The following is an 18,794-nucleotide window of genomic DNA, read 5'->3' on the forward strand; positions in this document are numbered from 1 at the left end:
AGAGGCTTGGAGTGAAAGCCCAAAGCATGTGTTCCTCAGAGGGGGGGGGGGCGGGGGCTGTGGGGGGTTCCAAATGTATAGTAGGGATAGTGGGTAGGTTGGGCATGGCTGACCAACCTGAGGCATAGTCTAGCTCTCACTTGTGTGCTTGTCTTTGTTTTGTGTCCGGCTTGGGTCTAAGCCCGTAAATCACCATAGGATAAAAGGTAAAAACCACACGCACTACACAAGGCGAGGAAAGATAACATGGCCGAAAGATCACATATGTTAGCTATGGCCCAAAGTATTAACCACTTTACAAGAAGCAAAATATTTTTAAGTGTATAAGAGGCTTGTTCTTTGGCCTGGTTTGTGCTTTGTCCCTTGTCCTAGGTCAACTTTAGCAAACTTAAGTGTTTGATATCCCTCCTGTGATGTTCTAGAGATTTTTGGTGGAACCTTCATATAATAATTTTAAAAGGTTAAAAGTTGTAACTTGAGAATTTTAGAGAAAAATACCTATGATCACAATTAAAAATGTTGATTAGACTCTTGAAATCATTTGTAACTACTTGGAATTCTGGTATTAAAATTGAAATTGATAAAAAGTGAGGCAAAATAATTTTTTGGACATCAAATATAAAGAAACAAAACAAAATATCACCATATTTTAATTGTAACACCCCAAGCTACCTGAGTCATATAAGACAAAATTTATGATCATGATGAAATTGATGTTTATGAATGATTCTATTTTAGATTTAAAAAAACATGTTTAAATGAAATTTATGTTCACCTGGGTCCATGTGAGACGAAATTCTTGCTTGCCCATACTTTGGGTAGGATGTGTGAACTCCCACAAATGAGTTTTGGCCCCTATCTTTCACGTTTTCTTGTCTTCTTTGCCACACAAGTTTCAACATGGCAAAAGATAACAAAATTTAACAAGAGGCCTCACACTTTACATGTCAATTTGGAGTGGCCAAGGCGAGACAAGATGTCGATGCCACTCATTCCCTGCCCCTATGCTTGCCACCATCCCTTGTACGGAAGAACACAGAAACAATTACTTTGTACGGTGGTTCTGCCAAGACATAAGAACGCTCTGGATCCTTCTCTACCTCAAAGAGAACTTGGTGCCTTTCTTCTCATTGAATGAATCTCAAGCGATGGGTCACGGGACATAGACTATGTTCTTGGTTCGTATTGGTCTCGGGGAAAGAAAAGGATTGAGAAGAAGATATTTCGCAGCTCTAGCAGAAACTTCTCGAGATCTTGTCGAAGATTCGCAAGCCTCGTACGCTCGCTCGCTGCGCCATTGCCGAGCTCAAAGATCTCCTCCAAGGCAAGTCCGTCCACCGCCGGATCAATCAGGCAGGCCTCCAGAGAAATTTCCAGCTGGGCAATCTCCTCCTCCAAATGTATGGAAATGCGGGGATTTAAGCAGCGCTCAAGAAGTCTTCGATTCCATCCCAGAAAAACCACGCTCGCCTGGTCCCTATTCGTCACCGCATATGCCCAGAATGGGCATACCAGGTCTCTACGACTCTATGCAAAGCCACGGCCTTTTTCCAAGTGACTTTACCATCTCGGTGGCCCTCAGCTCCTGTTCCAGCCTCAAGAGCTTCGAGCGAGGAGCGAGGATCCATCGCTGGGCTGACGAGCACGGCTATGGCTCCAACCTTCTCGTCCAGAACGCGCTCGTCAACTTCTACGCAAAGTGCTCCAAGATCCCAGAGGCAATGAAACTGTTTGGCGAGATGAGCGAGCGAACGAGTGTCACCTGGAACGCAGTCATTTCGGCTCACGCCCAGAACGATCGCTGGCACTCTCGATCTCTATCGCGAGATGCTGGCCGAGGCTGTCGAGCCGAGTAGCGTCACCTTTGCGGTGGCTCTTAGCGCTTGCTCCAGCTTGGGAGCTATGGAGGAAGGCTGGAGAATCCACGCTCGGTTCTCACTGTGTGGATTCCACCGCGCCACCATCGCCCAGAATGGGCTCGTAAGCATGTACGCCAAGTGTGGCTGCCTGGACGGAAGCTCGAGCTATCTTCAATGGAATCCTGGAGCGAACTGTCGTCTCGTGGTCTGCCATGATCGGAGCTTATGCTCTCCATGGCCGCGGCCAGGAAGCTCTCCTTCTCTTTCATAGGATGAGAAAAGATGGAAGAGTGGAGCCGAATGCCATGACTTTCACTGGAGTTTTCAATGCCTGTGGCGTGGTCGAGGATCTGGAGCAAGGCAGAGAGATTCACGCTCTCGCCATGGCGAGTGGAGAGCTCAAATCATCCAGCCCCATCCTGGAGAACGCGCTGCTGAACATGTTCGTGAGGTGTGGCAGCCTGGAAGAAGCTCGCAAAGTCTTCGACGCGATGGATCATCCGGACGCCTTCTCATGGACGAACATGATCACCGCTTGCACAGAGAACTGCGAGCTTCTCGAGGCGTTGGGCTCTTCCACTGGATGAATTTGAAAGGGGTCCCTCCAACCAGTGTCACGCTCGCCAGCGTCCTCAATGCGTGTGCTTGTTCTGGAGCTCTCAAAGTTGGCAAGCAAATCCATGCCCGCTTTGATGCCAGCGGCTTTCTCCGCCATGCAAACCAGGAACTCTGTATCCTGGACTGCGATGATTGCCGCGCTTGCTCAGCACGGCCAGGGCGATGAAGCTCTCGAGCTCTTCAAGGAGATGAACTTGGAAGGCATGGTGGCCGACGCCACCACTTTCATCTGCGTTCTCTGCGCTTGCAGCCATGCCGGGCTCATCAAGGAGAGCCTCGAGTTCTTCCACAGCATGGTGGAGGACTACGCCATCGCTCCAACTGAGACGCACTACTGCCGAGCGCTGGACACGATTGGCCGCGCGGGGCGCCTCCAGGACGCCGAGGAGCTGATCCACAGCATGCCTTTTCACCCCGAGACAGTGACATGGAAGACGCTGCTCAACTCTTGTAGAATCCATAGCCAGGCCGAGCGAGCTACAAAGGTAGCGGAGCTCCTCGCGAAGGTCGCGCCCGAGGATAGCATGGCATACACGCTGCTGGGAAACGTCTACGCTGCCACCGAGAGATATGGAGACCAAATGAGAGTGAGGAAGAGCATGACGGATCGGGGCCTCAAGAAAGTACCCGGGAAGAGCTTCATCGAGGTGAAGAACAAGGTCCATGAGTTCGTCGCTGGCGATCGAGCTCATCCCAGCCGAGACGAGATCTTGCTAGAGTTGGAGAAGCTCGGCGGAAGGATGAGAGAAGCCAGGTACGTTCCAAACACGAAGGACGTCCTTCATGCCGTGAACGAGGAGGAGAAAGAGCAGCTGATTGGATTGCACAGTGAGAAGCTGGCCATTGCGTTTGGGTTGATCGCCACACCACCTGGAACTCCTCTCTTGATCGTCAAGAACCTCTAAGTGTATTATCATACTTGTTTTGACAATAGTAAAGGTACTAAGAGTTAGACTTCTATATATTTTAAACAAAATATTATTAAATACTTTTTTTTGTAATTCGTCGAGCTATTTAAGCAATTTCGTTAAATCTATCATTTGCTAGCGTATTTAGACACATAAGATATTTTAGTTTTTGCTTTTTTATACTTTTGTCTAGTCACACAGAGTTGGGATCAACCAACTACAAGTATAAGTCTATAAACAAAATGTATCTTCTGATACGTGTGGTGGATTGCTAGTAAACATTTTTATTTTGCTTACCCCAATTCCCTTGTTCAACTTCTATTAGAACTATGAAGGGTCATCAATTTTCAATCTTTCCACCTAGGTGTACAAGAGGACCTTTCCTTTCTACCCATGCCTAATGCGGTTAAGATTAATTTAGTGCATAGTTTCTTGTGCAAAATAATGAATTTTAGAGTAGCTTGCTTACTTCATAATGGGTCTTACCCTCTAGCTTATAGTTAATCTTGCCCTTACAACTATGGAATTAGAAAATGTAGCTTATTATTCTTAGCAAATTTTAGGCAAACCTTTTTTAAATGGATCAACATTAATTTGAATGAGGCATGGAGGTCATTCCGTGAAATTGTCATATGAAATCAACAAAAGGGTCAAATTGTCTAGCACATGATAGCTTATTCTAGATTAATTTGTTTGTGGAATGATGTTAAGTAGCTTTTTAAATATGTGATAGCTAATTCATGGAGGACTTTACTTCAGATTTAGACAAAAATTACTTTTCAATGCATATTTTTCTCTAGCCTTTTCGTCAACGGGTGATAATAGTCAATACAAGTTTTTGTTCAAGTTTGTATGACAAATTTTTGAGCTTTATAATGTATTTCAAAATTTCTAGTTTTAGAGAAAACCCTTTTTATCTATAAGCTTATTCTAATTCTTTAGATACAATAGTAATGTTTCCAAGACTAACGCCTACACCTAGTAGTAAGCTCTATAGCTCTTTATTCTATATTTATGGTGTGAAGCCTCTCAACTACTTCATCTAGCAAAAGCTCAATTAGCATATGGGGTGATCTGTGCATTCTAAACGTAGGCAAAAATTAAACTATAACTCTTACTAAAGTAGTTATATAATTTTGTTTATGTGGAAAATATTCACTAAGTGGAAATTCTCTCTTGTAAGGAGGTATATATAATTGTCGATTACATCTCATAAGGGTGGTTAACACCTTGCAAATGGTGTTTCACACTTAGAATGGTGAGTATTTCCCCTAGCAATTAAATGTCACTTAACTAATCTAAAGGACAGATTTTCCCACCTATTCACTTATATATTTACTTTTTGTTTATGCTTCACTTTAGGGGATATAGGGTGTATTTCATGTAATTGCCCTTGATTCCTCCCTATGAGGTTGGATGTGATGTGAGTGCTCTCAAAATGTATAAGAGAGTGACACCTTTCACACTGAGCAATATTTATAATTTGAGTAAGCTCTATACGTATAAAAGATGAGCTTTGATTAATTTGCCTAGATGTACTAAGTGTAGAGCAATTCATGATAATTGCTTTTGAATTTCTGACTTGTGAGTCTTGTTTAAGCCTCATAGGCTTTTGCAATATACGTAGGAGACTTAAACTTGGGACAAGTCTACTCTTAAACCATGTCTGAGTAGTTTTCCAAGTTAAAGGACCTTGGTTGAGACAACACAATGTTTTAATGGTGATTTTACCTTTGTTAAAGCCTCGTAAAATTTTGGTGAATAATTTTCCAATTTATTCTTCACTAAGGCTGGCTCTAGCTCTCTTTAAACTAGAGTTGAAGATAAAAGTTATAGGTGCCCAATTTTCCTGCTTGTATATGCCTAAAACAATTGTGACATTCTGCTGAAAAATATATCCTTTAAAAACCCAAATGAGAATTTACTCAAAAGTAAAGAAATTTCGAGTAGTTAATTATGTTTTCCAAAGCAAATAAACTCCTTTCCTTCTTTTTTTAATTTTTATCAAGAAATTATTGGCTAAATAATTTGAACTTGAGTTTATTGGCAACGTATGCCGAACTAGACAAAGGTAGTTTTTTAAAGGAAAACAAGGCTTAATGCAATAGTGCCGACCTAAGGTATGGTTTTTCAAGCTCTAATTTGTGCCAATTTCAAACTTGTCCCATACTCTGTGGCTTAGGTGACAAATCTTTCTTGTGTTGTTTGGGCACTAAATTATTGCAATCACAAAAAAACTCTTTTGTTCAGTGTTGTCTAGGTTTGCAATCACTAAAGAGATCTACTTATGATTCTTAGTGTTAGGCATGTTTAGAATTCACAAGCGATTTTCTTCCGGCTGTTTTTCAAATCAAAGAGTGACGGTTTATCCCAAAGTGGTCATCAAAAGTGAATAAAACGTTTTCTACTTATACTTGCTTTTTTGCTCTTATCTATAAAATATTGACAAACAAATAGAAACAAGAACATAGAGAAGAGAAGAAAAAAAAAAAGAATGAGAAGAGAATAAAAAAATGAATTTTGCTTTGAACCCCAAAGACGTGAGTAAAGATAAACATATATCACTCTCTCAACTCTACTTTGCACAAACAGTCATAAATAAAAGAAAAAATAGTTAATTCAATGTAAATGCATATAACAGTCAGTTAAGGTTATTTTCCAGCACGTCTAAGTACTAAGAATCATTTCAATCGACAAAAATGGGTCTATGATCCACCTATATATTACATAATTTTATAATTGTTTCTAATTGCTTCACGTTTATCTATGACGAGTGTTGTATAAGTCAAATCTTTCTTTTTTGGATGCCTAAGCTTAAACATAACTCCATTTCATTTAAGCTTTTCTTCTTTTGCTTTATTTGGGATGATACACAAAATAAAACATTTACCTCTTCATCACATACTATAGTCTTTTTTGAGACAACATGGAAAGAAATTTATTTACTTAAGGCTTAGTGGGGGAATTGAGAACTCTTTTGAGACAACGTGGAAAGAAATTTATTTGCTTAAGGCCTAATAAGGGAATTGTTTTGAGAACTCATTACTTTTCTACATCTCATGAGCTTTTAAAGAACACAATGAAATACATATGGCATTGTAGTATATATGGTTTTCACCTTTTACTCTATGGTGATTTATTATAAGATAATTATGAAGCAAAACATAACCCTTGAACACATAGGCCAAAGATAGTGGAATGGAATCTAAGTTTAAAGACCTTAGGCCATTGAAAGAAGGGATAGAGTCAAACTCTTAAGCTATAGTCAAACTCCTTGAAAAGTGATTTAATTGTGGACTATGCTAACTCTATGAAAGGAAAAGTTAGTGATTGGTATTGAAGTGATTAAATCCTTATTGGGTTCCAGTTAGGATATATTGATCATTGATGATTCTTCTTGTACTTGTTATGAAGTGAGTTACGTCTTTCTATAGATGGATTTATAGAGGATCAAATTGAATGATCACTTATTGAGCATAATTTCGTTATACTTAACTTTTGGATTGATGCAAACATACTCTTCATTAGCTTTTGTATTATGAAGTTTGGCTTATGGATGTGTTGAAGAGGGTATTGTGGGTTGTCCATGATTTCTTCTTTAGCATTGAAATTAGTTCATGCAAGACTCGTGATCATTGTTAGGCAAGACTTGGGTATAGGCTTCTTTTAGCTTTTGGTTTTTTTTTGAGTTTCATGCTCAATATCCCATTTGCTAGAAGTTGTTGGGGGAAGGCATTTTGGCTCATTATTTTCTATGTTGAAGTTAGCTTTTGCATCTAGCAATCATTGGTGATGATTGACTATCATCTAGGATAGTTGATTATCTTTGTCAAAAGGTTTTGCTTGATTATTGTTGGTATAGAATGATTTGCCATTCTTCGGGATGGTGGATTCCTTCTTAGACGATGATTATGCATCTCTTTATTGATAAAATGATTGATGATCTTTCATGATGGTTAGTTGTTCTCTTTGATGGCTTATGGCTTTTCGCATTACCACATATTCTTTGTGGTTTGCTTTGGATTGGTCTTTGGGTTTGAGATATCAGTAGGATGTGCCGATACTTGCTTAAGCAATTTTGGTTCCTTCGTATTGTTAACTGGGATCTATTCAGATTGGCTGGTATGATGGTTGGCATGACTATATGAGAAATACATAAACTTAAATGAGTTACGAGGCAACTTCTTTGTCTAACACGGATGCGCTACCAACTCAGACACCTTCCAGCCGTCGCCGACAAGGAAATGACCAACGGAGTCAGCCACCCTTGCTACTTTGGGAGTCACCCAGCTTACAAAAGTGTGATATGCCCCTACCCGCAGGGACATAGAGAGAGGAGCTAGAGGCCTCAACCCTCATGAGCAAAGAAACCAAATCCGTTAGTAAGGTTTAGATAGACTACTGTAAACAGGAAGTTAGAGTTGTTTACACGGTCATGCCCTTTTAACAGAATAAGGATCATTGACAGAGAAGCGGGTTATGTGACCAGTCGATAGTAGCTATCCCATGACTAGAGATTTCACCATGCACACGAAGTGCCGAAGCCAGTCTACCTATACTGGCCCAAACTCAAAGATCAATAGATGGACAATATCAAAGTCATAAACAATTATATTTTAGAGACTTAATTATCAGTGAATATATCTTAGATTAGAACACAAAAGTATTCCAAGTAAGTTATCATTCGATAAACCAATATTATAGGATAGGAACTACCAAGATCACTATCATTGGAAAACATAGGATTCACCATCCAATAAAATTCAATAGCAAGTATATCATCAAGGAAACTCAATGATGAAACTTAACTATCGAAGATGGTAGACAGTATGCCAAACAACTTACTAAAGGTAACTTAAAGAACACAAAGTATCATTGACTGGCAAATAGAAACTATGACTATCCTATAATACTTGTTTATCGGATGATAACTTAATTGGAATACTTTTGTGTTCTAATCTAAGATTTATTCACTGATAATTAAATCTCTAAGATATTATTGTCTATGACTTTGATATTGTCCGTATATTGATCTTTGAGTTTGGGCAAGTATAGGCAAACTGGCTTCGGCACTTCGTGTGCATGTTAAAATCTTTAGTCATGGGGTAGCTACTATCGACTGGTCACATAACCCGCCTTTTTGTCGATGTTCCTTATTCCGTTAAAAGGGCGTGACTGTGTAAACATCTCTAACTGCCTATTTACAATAGTCTATTTAAACCTTACCGACAGGTTTGGTTTCTTTGCTCATGAGTGTTGGGGCTTCTGGCTTTTCTCTCTATGTCCTTGCAGGTAGGGACATATCACACTTTTGTAGCTGGGTGACACCCAGAGCAACAAGGGTGGCTGACTCTGTTGGTCATTTCCTTGTCGGCGACGGCCGGAAGGTGTCTGAGCTGGTAGCGCATCCGCGTTAGACAAAGAGGTTGCCCCCTAACTCATTTAAGTTAGTGCATTTCTCACATAGTGTGAGTACCGTGAACTTTTTCTAGAGTTGTTTCCTTGGCGGTATTCTAGACTCAAATATGCATCGATGAGGATGTTGATCTTCCCTAGGGGGGGGAGAGTATTGCGAATGTGACTTCGGGTATCGAAAGTTATTTGTCGACCGGTCCTTATAGACACTCTTTCCTTACTGCCACGACGGCAGGAGGTCGGTATTATTGGTTCCCTTTATCAGCCCCTCTTGTTCAAGTGTTTGTTTACTGGGCTTAGCACCTGTACTTAGCCAGATGGACATAAGGTAGGAACTCCTATGTGTTTCTAGCTGAGCATACTCGGCCTGGCTCTTAGTTCTCTTTTGCTCTATCTTGCATTGGCTTGACAAAAACCCTTGTGTATTGAGATTAGTCCCTTAATATCGCTGGATGATAGCTTACCGTGTTTGCCAAACACCCTCGCTATCATGCCTTTTGTATTAGTCTCAATTCATCCTAGATGCTATTTATGGAAAGTGTCTAGATTTGCTCATTTGGCATATCTACGGAATGTAAAGATCATCCTGAACACAATGGTGTTTGTCCCGTGTCCAAATTCGCAATTTAGGGACATTCCATATTTAGTAAGTTTCGAGTTTGTCCTAGAGATTAACTCCTGATACTAAAGGAGGCTTGGAGTGAAAGCCCAAAGCATGTGTTCCTCAGAGGGGGGGGGGGGGGGGGGGGGGGGGGGGGGGCTTTGTATAGTAGAGATAGTGGGTAGGTTGGGCATGGCTGACCAATCTGAGGCATAGTCTAGCTCTCACTTGTGTGCTTGTCTTTGTTTTGTGTCCGACTTGGGTCTAAGCCCGTAAATCACTATAGGATAAAAGGTAAAAACCACGTGCACTACACAAAGTGAAGAAAGATAACATGGCCGGAAGATCACATATGTTAGCTATGGCCCAAAGTATTAACCACTTTACAAGAAGCAAAATATTTTTAAGTGTATAAGAGGCTTGTTCTTTGGCCTGGTTTGTGCTTTGTCCCTTGTCCTAGGTCAACTTTAGCAAACTTAAGTGTTTGATATCCCTCCTGTGATGTTCTAGAGATTTTTGGTGGAACCTTCATATAATAATTTTAAAAGGTTAAAAGTTGTAACTTGAGAATTTTAGAGAAAAATACCTATGATCACAATTAAAAATGTTGATTAGACTCTTGAAATCATTTGTAACTACTTGGAATTCTGGTATTAAAATTGAAATTGATAAAAAGTGAGGCAAAATAATTTTTTGGACATCAAATATAAAGAAACAAAACAAAATATCACCATATTTTAATTGTAACACCCCAAGCTACCTGAGTCATATAAGACAAAATTTATGATCATGATGAAATTGATGTTTATGAATGATTCTATTTTAGATTTAAAAAAACATGTTTAAATGAAATTTATGTTCACCTGGGTCCATGTGAGACGAAATTCTTGCTTGCCCATACTTTGGGTAGGATGTGTGAACTCCCACAAATGAGTTTTGGCCCCTATCTTTCATGTTTTCTTGTCTTCTTTGCCACACAAGTTTCAACATGGCAAAAGATAACAAAATTTAACAAGAGGCCTCACACTTTACATGTCAATTTGGAGTGGCCAAGGCGAGACAAGATGTCGATGCCACTCATTCCCTGCCCCTATGCTTGCCACCATCCCTTGTACGGAAGAACACAGAAACAATTACTTTGTACGGTGGTTCTGCCAAGACGTAAGAACGCTCTGGATCCTTCTCTACCTCAAAGAGAACTTGGTGCCTTTCTTCTCATTGAATGAATCTCAAGCGATGGGTCACGGGACATAGACTATGTTCTTGGTTCGTATTGGTCTCGGGGAAAGAAAAGGATTGAGAAGAAGATATTTCGCAGCTCTAGCAGAAACTTCTCGAGATCTTGTCGAAGATTCGCAAGCCTCGTACGCTCGCTCGCTGCGCCATTGCCGAGCTCAAAGATCTCCTCCAAGGCAAGTCCGTCCACCGCCGGATCAATCAGGCAGGCCTCCAGAGAAATTTCCAGCTGGGCAATCTCCTCCTCCAAATGTATGGAAATGCGGGGATTTAAGCAGCGCTCAAGAAGTCTTCGATTCCATCCCAGAAAAACCACGCTCGCCTGGTCCCTATTCGTCACCGCATATGCCCAGAATGGGCATACCAGGTCTCTACGACTCTATGCAAAGCCACGGCCTTTTTCCAAGTGACTTTACCATCTCGGTGGCCCTCAGCTCCTGTTCCAGCCTCAAGAGCTTCGAGCGAGGAGCGAGGATCCATCGCTGGGCTGACGAGCACGGCTATGGCTCCAACCTTCTCGTCCAGAACGCGCTCGTCAACTTCTACGCAAAGTGCTCCAAGATCCCAGAGGCAATGAAACTGTTTGGCGAGATGAGCGAGCGAACGAGTGTCACCTGGAACGCAGTCATTTCGGCTCACGCCCAGAACGATCGCTGGCACTCTCGATCTCTATCGCGAGATGCTGGCCGAGGCTGTCGAGCCGAGTAGCGTCACCTTTGCGGTGGCTCTTAGCGCTTGCTCCAGCTTGGGAGCTATGGAGGAAGGCTGGAGAATCCACGCTCGGTTCTCACTGTGTGGATTCCACCGCGCCACCATCGCCCAGAATGGGCTCGTAAGCATGTACGCCAAGTGTGGCTGCCTGGACGGAAGCTCGAGCTATCTTCAATGGAATCCTGGAGCGAACTGTCGTCTCGTGGTCTGCCATGATCGGAGCTTATGCTCTCCATGGCCGCGGCCAGGAAGCTCTCCTTCTCTTTCATAGGATGAGAAAAGATGGAAGAGTGGAGCCGAATGCCATGACTTTCACTGGAGTTTTCAATGCCTGTGGCGTGGTCGAGGATCTGGAGCAAGGCAGAGAGATTCACGCTCTCGCCATGGCGAGTGGAGAGCTCAAATCATCCAGCCCCATCCTGGAGAACGCGCTGCTGAACATGTTCGTGAGGTTTGGCAGCCTGGAAGAAGCTCGCAAAGTCTTCGACGCGATGGATCATCCGGACGCCTTCTCGTGGACGAACATGATCACCGCTTGCACAGAGAACTGCGAGCTTCTCGAGGCGTTGGGCTCTTCCACTGGATGAATTTGAAAGGGGTCCCTCCAACCAGTGTCACGCTCGCCAGCGTCCTCAATGCGTGTGCTTGTTCTGGAGCTCTCAAAGTTGGCAAGCAAATCCATGCCCGCCTTGATGCCAGCGGCTTTCTCCGCCATGCAAACCAGGAACTCTGTATCCTGGACTGCGATGATTGCCGCGCTTGCTCAGCACGGCCAGGGCGATGAAGCTCTCGAGCTCTTCAAGGAGATGAACTTGGAAGGCATGGTGGCCGACGCCACCACTTTCATCTGCGTTCTCCGCGCTTGCAGCCATGCCGGGCTCATCAAGGAGAGCCTCGAGTTCTTCCACAGCATGGTGGAGGACTACGCCATCGCTCCAACTGAGACGCACTACTGCCGAGCGCTGGACACGATCGGCCGCGCGGGGCGCCTCCAGGACGCCGAGGAGCTGATCCACAGCATGCCTTTTCACCCCGAGACAGTGACATGGAAGACGCTGCTCAACGCTTGTAGAATCCATAGCCAGGCCGAGCGAGCTACAAAGGTGGCGGAGCTCCTCGCGAAGCTCGCGCCCGAGGATAGCATGGCGTACACGCTGCTGGGAAACGTCTACGCCGCCACCGAGAGATATGGAGACCAAATGAGAGTGAGGAAGAGCATGACGGATCGGGGCCTCAAGAAAGTACCCAGGAAGAGCTTCATCGAGGTGAAGAACAAGGTCCATGAGTTCGTCGCTGGCGATCGAGCTCATCCCAGCCGAGACGAGATCTTGCTAGAGTTGGAGAAGCTCGGCGGAAGGATGAGAGAAGCCGGGTACGTTCCAAACACGAAGGACGTCCTTCATGCCGTGAACGAGGAGGAGAAAGAGCAGCTGATTGGATTGCACAGTGAGAAGCTGGCCATTGCGTTTGGGTTGATCGCCACACCACCTGGAACTCCTCTCTTGATCGTCAAGAACCTCCGGGTTTGCTCGGATTGTCACGCCGCCACCAAAGTTATTGCAAAGATCATGAGGAGGAGGATAGTTGTGCGAGACACTCACAGGTTCCATCACCTTGAGGATGGCCAGTGTTCTTGCAAGGATTACTGGTGAGACATTTTTTTTGTCGTCCTTGCAATACGTAAAAAACAAACATGAAACTACTGGCTTAAGAAAGTGCAGAGGGCGTCTACTGGAGATTGTTTTGCAACACGGTCGAAAATGAAGAAAATCAAGGCCGTGGACCGAACCTGCGGGGAAAGCCCACATGATTTCTAGTCATGTCTACCTTTAGCTGCTAGTTCAGAAGGTCAAGAAGAATGAAGTGGACAAATTCTTGTTATCACTCAATTCTTGTAAATATTATTGCATTCTGTAAAGCAAATTATTTCTATTCAATAAGACAATTCTAGCTTAAGCAGCCATTCATTTTGATATACAGTACATTCATAGGGATTAATTTACCTTTATAAAAAATATGATCAGAGAAACCAACACTTAAAGTAGTCAAAGTAATATCACAATTTTCAAAATATTTAAAAACTATATATATTTTCTAAATAATTTAAAGGTTTCCAATGAGTTACTAATATATATCAAATAAGATAATTATTTGTCACAATTTTACATTTACTAATGAGTGCTTGCAATAAATCATTTATTACCTTTTTAATTATTTCATTTATTAATCTTTGGAGAGAACCACATAAAATTTATTTTCCAGTTGAAATATCTGTAGAAGAATATGGAATACTTCCAGTTAAACATTAATTTTTATAATAACACTTCCTCCATCAATATCTATTAAATCAGTATCAATATAACTTTGTGGATAAAGATTAGATTCATGTAATTTTAGTGCAAGTCTTTTAATGTGATATAAAATTGTATTAATATCTTCCTCAGTAAGTGAATTATTCTTTCCACAATATATATTTATTTTACCAAATAGAATTCCATAATGTATATTTAAAATAAAAATAACTATAAGGTTTATAAATACATATATGTATATACGTGTATAATCTTAGCTAGGTAATACACTAATTATAGTACTATAGCATATAGACTATTCATTTGGGATTGAATGTAGTCTATCCACTTTTATATATAAACAAAGTCTAAACCCTAATTAATATATTTATTCCTATATCCCAAACATTCACATTGTATTGCAATTTGTCTTTGAAGAGCAAAATTTTTTGGTAGTGCTTTGCTTTGGTGTTCAGGATTATGTTTTATTTTATTTTTTTCATTCTCTTTTAGATTTAGATCTATATTAGCTTTTTGTAAGATCCAAAATTTTAACTATCACTATGCTTAGATTTACTCTTTTTTTTTCTGATTTTCATTACATTCTCTTCTTTTACTATACCATGCCATCATCAATTAAGAAGTATATCATTTGAAGCTGTTGATACTACTCCATTGGATCAAGTTTTTGGAGTTGTGAGGTGTAATTATATTGGTGTTACATCCATTCTTAATGTGTTGCCACTTCCATGTGATTATATGGTTTTTCTTATTCTCAATGTTCTATCATCTCCCATTGATGTGGAGCATCATCATGACATCAATTGATGAGATATAGATAATGTAGTTTGGTTTTTGGAGAATGTTTAAAAATCAAGTTTATGGGAAAATAATGTTTATGAGCTCAAATGGATTTTGAATTGTGATGAGGAACTTAATTAATATGGAGATAGTTTTGAAGATAAACTAGAGATTTTGCAGGGTATATATCAATTCTTTAATCTATCATTTAATCCTTTCTTTTTACCTTTTGCTCTTTCCCAGTTTTTCGTTATTTCTTGACATAAACCACTCTTTTATGTTCTTCGTGTTCTTTCCTCATTTGCAATATTTCCTTCTCACTCAACTCAATATTGGATTGAGAATGAAAATCATAAAAATTAAAAATAATCAATGTGTCAAGTTTTCTATCCTTCTTATACTAATCTAGATATTAAGTATAGATGTGAAGTTGAAAATCTTGTTTTTATTTCTTTGGCAGAGTCTTTGCTATTGAGCATTCCTCTATTCTAAGAGTTACATCATTTTGGCTAGAGTTTTAGATTGAGTATGTATTCCTAGTTATGAGTGTTATTAAAAGCCTTTACTTTATCATTGATGTTGAGGGGTTTATGTATTCCTTTAAAAGTGTGGATTTTTTTTATTAATTTTCTATTTTAAGTGTTGAATTGTGTGTTGAGGAGGTTAAGCGTTATGAATCTTTTACTTATTTCATGCTAGTTGAAGTATTTTATTATACTAAATCTTTTATTCTTCAAGCTTTAAATATGTTTTCTTCTTTTCTTCCAATTTTTATTTTGACAATTGCTGAAAATTATTCTTCTAATGCTTCTTTGTCCACTTTTTCTTTATCCACGATGTTTCTTCTTCCCTTTTTCTTACCTTCTCCTTTTTGCTTTGATTTTTCAAAAAAAATTTCTCAGAGGAAGGGTTTAACTCCGATGATGCTCTATTTCGTTAAAGTGGGATTTATTTAGTAAAATGGGACTAGATACAAATTTTCAAGTATTTGAAAATGACGTGAAATTATATGTTTTTTGTCCAGGGGCTAGACATATCTGGGGCATGGTGACTAGTGCGGTGACTTTGTGTCCAGACTGAGTCCATCTGGTTGTATAATAAATCTCATTGTCAAGGTGAACAAGCCGAATCTGAAGCTAAAGAAGAGCGATGGCATACGTGCACACACTATTTGTTTGTTCATTGAGCGTGTGGTGAGCTTTCCAAGATGAACGTCATTCCTATTAGCCAGACATATAACTTAATGGTGAGAACATTTAAATATTATTCAATGTTATCTTTTCTAACGAATCTAATTGTGAAGGTGTAGCAAGAGGCATTGCTAGTCTGGAGAAGTCATTTAACTCATTTGACCCTTAGTGTATTTTCATGAAACTAAATAACATTCATATTATTAAGGAATTTTTCTAGTACCTTTTTTTTACGACATAGAGGCTTGCATTTCTTTCAAAGGTGATTTAGTAAAAGGCTTGAGGGCACATGCCATTCTATTTCTCAGACCGGTATTAAGATATACTAGTGCAAAGGGAAAAAGGTATTTGGTGATCAAGTAAATGGCATGAGGGCACACACCATTATAAGCCTAAGCGCTAGTGGACACCTCCTTTTTGGTGTCACGCCTCACGCCATCACGCCATGCCATCACGCCTCCTCTGATTCAGATTCGGATTGTTCACCTTGAAATAAAATACATAATCTCACCTTGAACCCGGGTTATAAATGCTCTTGCTGCATCTCTTGCATGGTCTGGCAAGGTGATGGTGGCACTCTGCTTCCGCATCCAACCATGCACAACATTATCCACCGATATGCTCATGCTGGGATCCCTTGGATTCAGCACCCATCTCTTTTCTAGGCAATCCTTCGTATATCCGGAACTTGGCTTGAACCACTCCACAGTTACATTAAAGGAGTTAGTTTCCGCGTCCTCCTCTGCATCAGTGATGCAGTGCCCCACCCATATCATTTGTTTTTTATTACTGGGTCTGACAAGCACGACCATTCCTTTGCAGACCTGTACTGGATTGAATGCTGAATCCGGCTTCTTGTTCCTCGGCCCACAATAGTGATCCTCAACATCGTTATCTGTCACTACATTTCCAGAGGACATTGTTCCGCTACTATCTGGTGCTCTGGGTTCTGGCCAAAAGGACTCTTCCAATTCTTCATATACAACCGGCCCATTTTGGATAGTAGATATAATCTTCTCCCAGTATTCGAGCAAAGGCTTGCACCTCTTAAAATAGGATTCTCCACCAAACACCAACCCCCTCTTCCAGAAGGCAATATGCTGTCTAATCTCGGCCACTATACTTTCCTGGTCTTTGAGTCCATCCGGGTGCATCGGCCGTGGGGAACCCTAAGGAATCATAGGTTCCCCAGTTATGGGATCTCTCTTGAAGAGTTCAATGCTGTCCACTGGCAGCCACACTGTGTCCCATTCTCTCATCTTGTACCTCATCACTGGAGCACCGTCACGCATGCTGAAATGAAACTGAAGAGGCTTGGAGTGGCCAATCAGCGTTTCGGATCCGTCCCTGATGTAGCCTCTTACAAACCCCTTAAAGTCTGGAACCTCTGTCACAAGTGCAGCTTCAATAGTGCCTTTGATGCAATTTTGGAATTCATCGTAGAGTTGTGGGAGGGTGAGGACATTGGATCGCCGGAGGGACTCTGCCAGGTGACTGAACATGGCATCGACGTCTTCATGAGTGTGCCCAACCATGAGAAAGCCAAGTGTAACCGTTTCAAATATGCCTTTGGCAACAAGCATCGCCAAGTGGGGTGGAAGGCCACATCGGCCGCAAGAACTTCCTTGAGATTTTGCTTCGTTTGGATGAGGCTGTGCATTCACCGGGCGACCAGCCTCGTCGGAATGGCATGAGGCCTCACGTGATAACCCTACAATCTGACGGCCAACATATTCACTGGGATGGCATGGGGCCCCACACGATACTGCAAGCCTTTGCTCCTCCTCCAGCTGAACCCTATATGGGGTTCAATTGACAAGGGCCTTATGCAAGGGTTGGCCGTTCAGCTCAGTCTGCGCACTTTGCAGAGACCTTAAGTGTTTTGCTAGGGACGCAATCATCATGTTTGCACCCCCGCCACCCCATAGAGGTACAAAGAAGTTCCCATAGTTCTGGGCACCATGCCCATGAGCGATTATGCCAAACAGAGACACAGGCAGCTGCATGGATGAAGAGATTGCCTTGGGGGCAGGATTGAGTCGAGGTAAGCACGTCTTTTTCTGGTCCATTTTGTCGTGGATGATGCAGAGGTAAGAGTCAGGTCTCTCCATGGAGAGAATCCTGTTATGATAATATGCAGTCCTGCAGCTTCTCTGCTCGATGTTGTGGTCGAGCCGCCTTCTAACCAACGTCTCTCGCTCTTGAGCGCTGCAAGAATTCTTCGACAAAGCCATTTTGATAGCAGTGCACTCGTCACACTTTGAAAAGCTGGAGTACTTTCCTATACTCACATCCCTGAACCTGTTGCTCCACAATCTACTAAATCTAGATTGGCTCAACTTCCTGTAGCCATTACTCTGGAATTCCCGATTCACATCTTCCAATATGGCCCCCTTGGTATACATGGAAGGGAGAACTCGTTGGGTGTCTCGAGTTCCATCTTCCAAGAGGCGGGTTTTATGTGGTTGCTGCTCGCTATATGTCTCGACAAACCTCTTGAAGATTGCCTCTCCATATACAACATGACCCCTGGTTTTGTGAGTACCGTCGTTCCCATGGACTGCCTGTTGAACCCTTTGTTCCTCGAACTCAGTTTTGATTCTGTAGAATGTGGTTCAAGGGACTCCATAAATGATTCTCCATGTCTTCATGCAGACCAAACCCCTCTGGAAGACCATGCCCCCCACCTGATGTTCTGAAGCATCAACAGATGACCGTAATGCCTCATACACAAAATTGCGAGCTACCTTTCAGGACAATGTCTTGTATCTTGCTCTCTCCTCTTCAATAGCATCCCAATCAGCATGTTGACAGCACCTCCTCTTGCAACAAGCAACTGTCGAGACCATTCGAACCTCCATCGCCATTTTCTGCCTTTTCGGTTCGTTACTCAGATCCCTTTGGCTGCGCTTTAGGGAGGTGTACTTTCTTTACCCATGAAGAGATGTTCTGTCATCAGTTGTAGTGGTGTTTGATTGTGAATCCTTCACATTCTCAAACACTAAGTGCCTCAATTTCCACCGCACAATGCTTCCAATAGCCAGACTGTTTTCTTCTGTGTCAACAACCTCTAAAATCGCAACTCCAATAACATCCCAGCCCAATTCTTGATTAGCAACCGCATCTCTTGGATCGACAACTGTGGCTAAGCCCTCAGCTACCAC

At 41.8% G+C, this 18,794-nt stretch overlaps 2 protein-coding genes across 2 annotated transcripts; both read left to right on the top strand.

Annotated features, from left to right (window-relative positions):
- Positions 1–1,100: 1,100 nt before the first annotated feature.
- LOC9635292 (pentatricopeptide repeat-containing protein At4g21065) lies at positions 1,101–3,435 on the top strand. Its single transcript, XM_024670786.1, has 3 exons — positions 1,101–1,852; positions 1,999–2,422; positions 2,525–3,435. The coding sequence occupies exons 1-3, from the start codon at positions 1,170–1,172 to the stop codon at positions 3,380–3,382; spliced, it is 1,965 nt and encodes a 654-aa protein (XP_024526554.1). The 5' UTR covers positions 1,101–1,169; the 3' UTR covers positions 3,383–3,435.
- A 7,153-nt stretch (positions 3,436–10,588) lies between these two features.
- Positions 10,589–13,180, top strand: LOC9635294 (pentatricopeptide repeat-containing protein At4g21065). Its single transcript, XM_024670787.1, has 3 exons — positions 10,589–11,341; positions 11,488–11,827; positions 11,945–13,180. The coding sequence occupies exons 1-3, from the start codon at positions 10,659–10,661 to the stop codon at positions 12,998–13,000; spliced, it is 2,079 nt and encodes a 692-aa protein (XP_024526555.1). The 5' UTR covers positions 10,589–10,658; the 3' UTR covers positions 13,001–13,180.
- Positions 13,181–18,794: the final 5,614 nt, after the last annotated feature.

The sequence above is a fragment of the Selaginella moellendorffii genome, unplaced genomic scaffold, assembly GCF_000143415.4.
Source record: "Selaginella moellendorffii unplaced genomic scaffold, v1.0 SELMOscaffold_6, whole genome shotgun sequence".
NCBI lineage: Eukaryota > Viridiplantae > Streptophyta > Lycopodiopsida > Selaginellales > Selaginellaceae > Selaginella > Selaginella moellendorffii.